Raw genomic sequence first — 9,741 nt, forward strand, 5'->3', positions numbered from 1 at the left:
TGGATAAAATAGTTGCATTATTTGGATACAAAATATGCTAATTGTACTAGGGTTTACCAAAAAATACCAAGGATATTGTCTCCTAATAAAATTTACATGACAAAAACACTTCAATCATTAAGAGATAGCTAGATGAATATCAAATATCAAATCATTTTTCTTAAGTCCTTGCAATCCAAATATAAGGTGAATTTTTTATAACGAAATATGAAATGATTTGGAATTGGTAATATAAACATGTACGGTACTATTACAAAATTTCCACTTTTATATTTAATATTTAAAAATTAGGAAAGTATTTCATGTGGAGGAATGCGATTATTGTGCATGCATGACGACCAATAAGAATGTATGAGAAAGCATAAAATCATTTTCCCTTCGGCTTTGTTTGGTTGCAAGGGGAATGCAAAATTTTTATGTAAAGTGGAATTTTTTTCCCATCAAAAATAAATTTAGATGTTTGATTGCAAGGGAAATATATTTTACATGTGAACAAAATTTCACTTAACCATTAAAATTTCCCTTTTTATTTCCCCACCAAAATAGGAAGAAAAAAAAAAAAAAAAAAAAAACCCTGCTCTCTCTCTCTCTCTCTCTCTCTCTCTCTCTCTCTCTCTCTCATGCAACTTTTGGAATAGACCTTTCAGTTGTTATCACTTCTGAAGTTATGATCTATTAATGTTTTCTTTGTGATCATCTTTTACATTATTTTAAATATCTATTTATGCTGCATTCATTTGATATATAAAATGAAATGATTTATTTTGGTTAGTGATAAAACATAGTATCTGATGACATTTGGTTTGATTTTGGTACAGACCTTGAATGACCTGATTCACTTAACCAATATAAATTTTGAGGAGCTGGGTGGGTTCTGGATTGAAAAGTACTCTGCCTCCCCCCCCACCCCATCATCTCTTTTGAGGAGTTTGGTTGGATTATTAGTTTTTTAAAATTTTACATCTATTTTACATCCAACCAAACAACTATAGTACATTAATTTCACTTCACTTCTGTCGCAACCAAATGACTCAAAAGGGAAAAGAAATTCGCTTCACTTCCCTTCACTTCACTTCACTTCCCTTTCCTTCTCCTCCCATTTCCATTGCAACCAAACGCAGCCTTCATGAAAAGTGGATCACTTATTCCTTCCCTTTGATATCATCCACGCTGATGACATTCTTGGGATGTGACTGCTCTTGAAAATCCATGGATCTCTGGGGAAGGGTTGGCTATTAGTTCAAGGTTGAGTCATGCTTTTGAGTTTTGTCTGTAAGTATTGGTATAGGATCAATTGTATTTGTTGTATTGTATCAGTATCAGTTGGGATCAATTCTAATACTTGATCGATCCAGGATATGATATTGTATCAGTATCAAAGATAAAATCTGAACAAACGAATTTGGTACGAGCTGTAAATTCGGATGTCCTAAATTTGATTCCCACTAGGCAAACCTTAGGCCACTCACACGAGGGTGTTTATTGCTCTTCACTGCTTTCAATGAAAGTTGAATGGTTCTCATTCAACCCCGGTTTGACCCGATCTATCCTATTGTGGAGTCAGTATGGGCCTGCAGGACTAGTCAGACTGAAAACCTAGATATCCATCGTTAGCAAAAAAAAAATCATACAAAAAAAATCTAATTTTTATAAAGGAAAAAGATGATATTAATCGAATCGAACCAATACAATCAGTTCAAATTGATATCATATTAATATCAAGCCAGACCGATACCAATAACTAAATCCTTGTTTCCAAGGAAGTCAATTGCCTTACTAAGTTCAACCCCGGAAATTTCCCCATTTTATTTTTTTGGTAAAAGATTTCTCCATTTGAATCGGTAGATCCTTTGCTTATCAAAAAACACAAGGAATTGGTAGATCCTTTCAATCGTACGGATGATATTCAAATTTATGCCCCAGCTTTTACCTGAATTTACCACTCTCTTAAAAAAAAAAATACTAAAAGTACCACTGATTCCATGAGACCAGTACCATGTGAGACCAACTGCCATTTTGAATCCAATGGTGGGGAATAATGGGCTCCACCAACACAGATTCCAATCCAACTGGATTCCCAAACTCTCAGTCTCACACGTGAAGCGCGACATCCCACTTTCGAAATCTAGCGGTGCACATTATAATACGAGGGACTACACAAGTGGGAACACATCAAAATTCCACCACCTTCGCGGTCTCTCCCTTTCCTTTTGCCTCTTATTCTTCAGTTCCCCTCCTGGACTTCTTCATGTGACAGCTGACTTAGTGTGCAGTGTGACAGCTGCTTGTCCCATTATCCCCCTCACTTTCTCTCTCTCTATCAGTCTCCCTCACCCCACCCCACCGAGCTCCTGACCATGGCTGGAACACCATAGATGGTTTCTGCTGCTCACCAGAGAGAGAGAGGGAAGGACAAAGAAGGGGGTGGGTGGGGTGTTGGAGCAAAAGAGAGAATTAGAAGCAGAACCTCATGATGACTTCATCTTCCGTCTCCTTCTCTTCTGTTATTTTCCTACCACTGCTATCAATCTTAGTAGCTGTTACGGCGGGGGTGTCGATTCCGATTTCGATGAAATCAGAACTGCCATCTGATGCTCAAGCTCTTCTGGCCTTCAAATCGAAGGCTGATTTGGAAGAAAAGCTCCCCTTCTTGCTTCGTAAGCGCGTGGGTCACTGCCAATGGCCTGGTGTCAAATGCGCTCAAGGCAGAGTCGTTCGTCTTGTCCTCGTAGGTTATGGGATTGCTGGTTCTTTCGCCCCCAACACCTTGAGTCGTCTCGATCAGCTTAGAGTACTCAGCCTTCAGAACAACTCCCTTTCAGGCCCCATTCCCGATCTCTCCAACCTCACCAACATCAGGACCCTTTTCCTTGACCACAACTCTTTCTCGGGTTCCTTCCCTCCCTCCATCCTCTCTCTCCACCGTCTCCGAACCCTCGATCTCTCCTTCAACAACCTTACCGGAGCTATTCCCCCTGACTTGACCTCTCTCGACCGGCTCTACTATCTACGCCTTGATAACAACCGGTTCTACGGTTCCGTCCCTCCACTGAACCAGTCCTCTCTCCAAATCTTCAATGTCTCCTCCAACAACCTCACCGGTGGCATTCCCGTCACTGTCACACTCTCGCGCTTCCACAACTCCTTTTCAGCTAATCCCGGGCTCTGCGGCGAGATCGTGCACCAAGAATGCCGTCCACATCTGCCCTTTTTCGGGCCATCGGCGCTGGGACCGCCGCCTACGGCAGTTGGGCAGAACGAGCAGGTTCAAGGGCTGGTACTGCCTCCGCCATCACGAGGGGAGCACAAGCGCACGACCGTGGTTGTTGGATTCTCGATTGCGATCTTGGTTCTCGTTGGGTCCCTAATTTGCTTCGTAGCGGCGGTAAGGAAGCGGTCGAAGCAGAGGGTGTCGACACCGACGATAGCATCGGACGCCGCTGCTACGGCCGATGCAGCTGCCGTGATGCGGGTGGAAGAAGAGAACGAGCTAGAGGCGAAGGTGAATAAGATGCGCGAAATGCAAGTTGGTAAGAGCGGATGCTTGGTGTTCTGTGCAGGGGAGCCACATTCCTATACTCTGGAGCAGCTGATGAGGGCTTCAGCAGAGATGCTTGGCAGGGGAACGATTGGGACAACTTACAAAGCCATGCTTGATAACCAGCTGATTGTGAGTGTCAAGCGATTGGACTCAGCGAAGACCGCGATTACGAGCTTAGAGACGTTCGAGCAGCACATGGAATCGGTCGGCGGGCTTCGCCACCCTAATCTGGTCCCGCTCAGGGCTTATTTCCAGGCCAAGGAAGAGAGACTCCTCATCCATGATTACCAACCCAACGGCAGCCTCTTCTCCCTCATCCACGGTAAGCTTCCCTGCTCTGTTATGCCTAGTTTACTCGCTTCCGCCCAGTCGAGCGATTCCTCTCGGTGGCGATGCTTCCCGTGTCTCATTTTCTGGGTTTGCAGGTTCGAGATCGACAAGGGCGAAGCCACTGCACTGGACGTCGTGCTTGAAGATAGCAGAGGACGTGGCACAGGGACTGGCATACATACACCAGGCATCCAGGCTAGTCCATGGCAACCTCAAGTCTTCCAACGTTCTTCTCGGCCCCGACTTCGAGGCGTGCCTAACCGATTACTGCCTCGCCGTGCTTGGAGACGACGACGTCGACTCCACCGGATACAGGGCTCCCGAGACCCGCAAGTCAACTCGAGGGGCCACACCAAAATCCGATGTCTACGCCTTCGGGGTTCTCTTGCTGGAGCTTCTCACGGGAAAACCTCCGTCTCAACATCCCTCGCTGATGCCGACGGAGCTTCAAATATGGGTGGCGTCGACGAGGGATGAAGACGGTGAGGAAGAGAACCGACTGGCTATGCTTACTGAGCTTGCTGCCACTTGTATTCTGACTTCACCAGAACAGAGGCCCACTATGTGGCAAGTGTTGAAGATGATTCAGGAAATAAAGGAAACAGTTATGGTGGAAGACAATAACGAACTTCAACTGGGCTTTTCTTAATCAACGTTGATGGATGATCATCTATGCTTTCTTGAGAGTTAGAAACAGTACTGGAGAACGCAACCAAGGTAATGGTGACTTACCGAATCTGGTCTTGGAATGGTGATGAAGTAAGCAGAATTCGACGGATCCATTCAACAAATCGAGTTAACTCAGAAGTCAGACTGGGATACATGTAAAAATGCAGAGAAAATGGAGCTGATCAGGTGGTATACTTAACTGGTGGATTGTTGGAAAAGTTCGTATGAGATTCTGAATTGATTCAATACATTGTGATCATAAAATTAAGTTTGGCTTTGACGTTTGGTAGGATCATTGGTCTCCCATCTGTCAAAACCCTTTGAAAAGAAAAGAAAAATTGAATCAATCAGATCATCCTTCCATTGAGTGATTTAGAGAAGCTTAGTGCCCAAAAAAAAATTTTGAGAGAAGCTCTCTTTATGGGAAACTTCAACTCTTGAATATCTTGGTAATGGTTTGGTCTGGTCTAATCTTCAGTTAAATTTCAAGCTTGAAGGGTTATAGATCTTCTAAGTATTAGAATTTGGCAAGCATTCTCATGGTAGCTTTATATCTTTATTCATGCTTTTTTTTTTTTTTTTTTTGATAATGAGGTATCTAGGCCTTCTTGATTAGTCTTGTGGGTTGATATTGATCTGACAATTGTATGCATCGATTCATATTGAGGTTAAATAAGAATCATTTAATTTTCACTAAAAATAGTGAAGAACACTAAACTTTCGGCGTGAATGGTCTCAAATAGTCTCAAGTAAGAAGAGTTGAATTTAGAGTTACATGTTTTATGAGGTGAAGGTTCTTTGTCAACTCGATTACCTCTTTTATGCATTTGATATTTTATTCATAAATTTTGGCCAACTTATTAATAGAAAAAAAAAAATGGCCAAGGTTTTTTTTTCAAAATTTGACATGTGAAGAGGATGTTTGAGGGCCACAAGATTTCAGTTGCATCCTTCCTTCCTACAATGGTCACCTGTTCATCATCTTGGATCGGTTCTGACTTTTTGAGATTGGACTCCATTTTGACACCCCTGGTTTGGGGTTCAATCGGTTGAACCTCATTTTGTCACTCCGGTGTCAGGCTTGAAGATGATGAACAATAGCCTCAAGATGATGAACAAGTGTTCAGAGACAACGTGGGACACCTTTTTAATGGCTTTCAGGGACCTTTGACCAGAGTGATATTTTGAAAGGAAATTTACCGCACAATCCCTTAGAGAATGTCACAACTATAAGACCACCCCTTTGTTTCATTAAATTATACTTAGACCCCCTATCGTCCGTCACAGTTAAGGAATATACCTTATAGATGATGTCAGTAATTATATTTTATTTTAAATACTAAAATTTCCTTATTAAATATGAAATAAATATGAAATATTTAAAATACCCTTGGTAGAAGTATAAGACAATTTATCTTTTTTCCCAAAGATTTAGATCACTGGCGATCTTTCAGAGCAGTGACAGTGGCATCGACGATGGGCAACGGCATAGTTATTTCGGCAAAGCCGATCACTGTATGGTTCGTGCAGCGTCGGATGTGGGAGTTATTGCTCTGTCCGTCAATCCAATTAGCTTGAGTGTGTCAGTTATATTCACTGTTGTTGTTGCCCTAGAGAGAGAAGGAAAAGAATAGAAAAGAAAAAAAAAAAAAATGAACATGGATTGTGAACAGAGTTTGATTGATTCCTCGGTTTTCATTGGATTTTATCAATTAGCTTGAGTGCACAGTTGGGATAGCCATTGAAGAGGGATATGTAGCCTTGAGAGGCTGGGGTATTCTCAACCTTGCTACCCTAGTTATTGTCGCGGTGCGTAAATAAGATTTTCATATAAATAACAACTGGAAAGGGATAATCTCTGATGAATGAAGTATGTCTTCTTCACGGCGACGATCTACCCATTAGAGAGGTGACAGATGTAAACCGATCCAAAACCATCGTCGTCTATTTTGTTTCTTGGGTTGAATCGGTTTGCTGAGGCTTCGAGCTCTTCTTAGGTGAATACAGGTGGACGGAGAATCGTCGATCTGTGGTGGTGTAGGAATAGAGTCGTAGGGTCTTCTTCGGATTTCTACACTTCCCAGAGCTCTGAACCGAATGACCAACATTGCCATCTGTACCACAACCAAAAAGCGGATAACCATGACAAGTGTGGAGAAAAGAACGATCCGATTCTGGTTTTCATAATGAATCCATGAAGCCAGGAAACTGTGCCTGAGAGTGAAAGCAGAGGAAGAATTGAAGCCGCAAACGCCGTTCACGGCTTGGCAACTCTGGTTATATCATGGGATAAGCTTAGAATTACGAATGATTTGGCAAGAAACTAGATGTCTCTGGTCAATCATTTACTTAGATTGCAGAGGTTTGGGTTTCTCAAATCGTTTCAGACTTTGTTTCATCAATCACTCTAACCTGCCGTCTTTTGGGATTGATTTTAGGGAAAATTACATGATTACCCATTTTTGGGTTTCTATTTACAAAACTATCCATCCTATGTTTGAGTTAACAAAAATATACAACTATCATGTTTGGGTTTACAAAACTATCCATTACAGTGTTCATCTTACATTTCATTCCAGTTTTTCCCATACTTCCTTCCACCCAAACTTCCCTGAGATCACTGTATCTACGGCTCTTCCCACCCTTGTTTGCAAGTCATGGCATGACACCAGTCCACTCGCTGCAAACCATTTTTCAACTCGATCAATTTATTTTTGCAGTAGCTACAATTGAAGGCACCAATGGCCAAATTGGTTGAGGTGACAACGGCGGCCTGGATCGGCAATGACTGTTTAGCTAGCCACCCACGGAAATCACCTCCAGATCTGAAGTGATTTGAAGAAGAGGAGGGCGTACAACAAGGTAACTCGCCTCACCCCCTCCCACCCCTTGCTTTCTGCAGTGCTGCGGCTCTTGCCCCACCCCTCTCTCTATTGTTAAGTCCCATTCTGTTAGGACTTTAAATCCTGCATCTGGATTAGTCCCATTCTGTTTAGGACTTAAAATTCTGCAACTAGATTAATTCATTTCTTTACCACATGTCCAATTTTAGGCTTCAGATTCCGGAGGGCTGTTGATGAACAACATATCCTGCAATTGCAAGTCGATTGACATGGTGTGGCTGAAGAGATGGTTATCTCTTTGAGAAGTGATTCGCAGAAAGAGGGGATGGAGATTTTTGAGTAGAGCAATTTCCACCTAAAGAAGAAGAAGAAGAAGCAGAAGACGACAACACAACTTGCCATCCCACCTCTTTTCCTTCCTCCCTATCCCGTTCTACAAACTTGAACCACACTTCTTTTTCTTCTTCGTAGAGCACCGAACTCACCCATTCTCCACTGCCTTTGACTTCCCGCTACCAGTGATCGGCGGAAATCTCTTCCACCTAGGTAGTCATCATCGAATTCGCTAGATCCAATGTTGTTCTTGGACAGGGGTAAAAATTGTCAGGCTGCACATTGAGATCTAATTACGTTCTTGTATGCAGCCAAGAGGAGGCCCCTCATCTTCAACAGAAGAAGAGCTTGCCCTTGTTGGTCGACAACGAAGACCAAGAATGGTAAAGAAGAGGTTTCGCTGCTCAACTGTATAGGAGAAGGTAAGGGATGGGGTAGACAAGTTGATCAGAGAAGGTAAGTTTCAGGGGTAAAATTGTCTAGAAAGTTTCATGTTGAGAGAGGAACACTGTACTGGGTAGTTTTGTAAATCCAAACATTAAGTGGGTAGTTTTGTAATGATAAACCTAGTAGCGTGTAATCTTGTAATTTTCCCTTGATTTTATTTATGCTTTCTATCTAAAATTTCCTTGGTTATATCACCAAGGCAATGGAGTTATCCCTTGATTTCTTTAAGAAAGTGGCTCGTATCATGGGATGAACTTAGAATTACAAATGATTTGGCAAGAAACTGAAATTTTTCGGCATATTATTCCATAAAGGCTTCTACATTTTCACTAGGGACGAATTGAATGGCCACTGGTTGTAATTTTGTTACTTACATATATCAACCTTCCTCTGACTCTCAAGCATTATTAGTTTATAGAAGCTTGTAAATCAATCAATGATAGGATTACATCCATCCATATAATGTTGGTAGGAATTGCCTCTATCAAGAGCAACTTGAAAAAATTTACTTGTAAATTTCTCAGATTGCCATGTATGTTAGATGTTTGATAGTCTTGTCTTGTGAGGGTTGGAAGAATTGAAACGCAAACGCCTTTCACGGCCTGGCAATTCCGACAGCTGGAGAAGTAGGGGTCATCATTTTCGTCCCATTCGACCTGGGTATAATGGTCATTTTACCTCTTGAGTTAATAGTGATTGTTTTAGTGAAAAGGGTATAACGGTCATTTTACCTCTTGACTTAACTGTGGCTCACGGTAGGGGGTCTGAGTATAATTTGGTGAAACAGATGAGGTGTTCTTATAATTGTGACATTCTCCAGGGGTGGCATGCTAAATTTCCTTATTTTGAATCATCTTAGGGAAGTTATGAAAGATGGCTTTAAAAATGAACAAATAACCTTGTAGGGTTTGATCAAGGCCCAACAACCTTGAAATTGGCCAAAATTTTACGCATTAATGATTAATTATTGGTATTAAAAGATGGTTTGAAATTGGTTTAATTTGACAATTGTTTTGAAATAAATTTTAGTGGGTGTGAAATGATCATTGTGTCTTTGATTAATGTCTTGTGCTTTCTCATTGGTTGGGTTGGGGCACTAGAGCAGGGGCCATGCTACCACATGAAAACTTTGTTCTACATTTGTTTTGGGGGACTCATAGCTTAAATTTTTTTCCGACCAAAATGACAGCTATTTTATATTCCATTTACAAGTACCCAAAGCAAGATTCTAAATGAAATTTCATAAGGCTATGTTTGGTTGCAAAGGGAATGAAAGGGATAGGGAAATCAAATTTTTATATTTAAAAAATAATGTAAATTGCTTAATTTTTTCATCATATTTAGTAATGTAAAAAATTATTTAATTATTTAATCAGATTTAGTAATTATAAGTTTTACGTATAATTTTCATTTTATATATTATAGCAAAATGTTTTGGATACAAAGTAAACTATTTATAACTAAATACGGAATGATTTGAAGTTAACGTCATAATCATATAAGGTAATTATTACATATATTTATCTTTTTAAGTTCACTTCCCTCATCTTTAAATTCTCCTTACAACTTCACAGAGTC

At 41.0% G+C, this 9,741-nt stretch overlaps 1 protein-coding gene across 1 annotated transcript; it reads left to right on the forward strand.

Annotated features, from left to right (window-relative positions):
- Positions 1-1,892: 1,892 nt before the first annotated feature.
- Positions 1,893-5,074, forward strand: LOC122077325 (probable inactive receptor kinase At5g67200). Its single transcript, XM_042643242.1, has 2 exons — positions 1,893-3,863; positions 3,967-5,074. The coding sequence occupies exons 1-2, from the start codon at positions 2,471-2,473 to the stop codon at positions 4,518-4,520; spliced, it is 1,947 nt and encodes a 648-aa protein (XP_042499176.1). The 5' UTR covers positions 1,893-2,470; the 3' UTR covers positions 4,521-5,074.
- Positions 5,075-9,741: the final 4,667 nt, after the last annotated feature.

The sequence above is a fragment of the Macadamia integrifolia genome, chromosome 4 (genome assembly GCF_013358625.1).
Source record: "Macadamia integrifolia cultivar HAES 741 chromosome 4, SCU_Mint_v3, whole genome shotgun sequence".
Taxonomy (NCBI): domain Eukaryota; kingdom Viridiplantae; phylum Streptophyta; class Magnoliopsida; order Proteales; family Proteaceae; genus Macadamia; species Macadamia integrifolia.

Coding starts and splice junctions, on each gene's coding strand:
- LOC122077325 (XM_042643242.1), top strand. CDS start 2,471: ATGATGACTTCATCTTCCGTCTCCTTCTCTTCTGTTATTTTCCTACCA. Junction 3,864..3,966: donor CCTCTTCTCCCTCATCCACG/GTAAGCTTCCCT, acceptor CTGGGTTTGCAG/GTTCGAGATCGACAAGGGCG.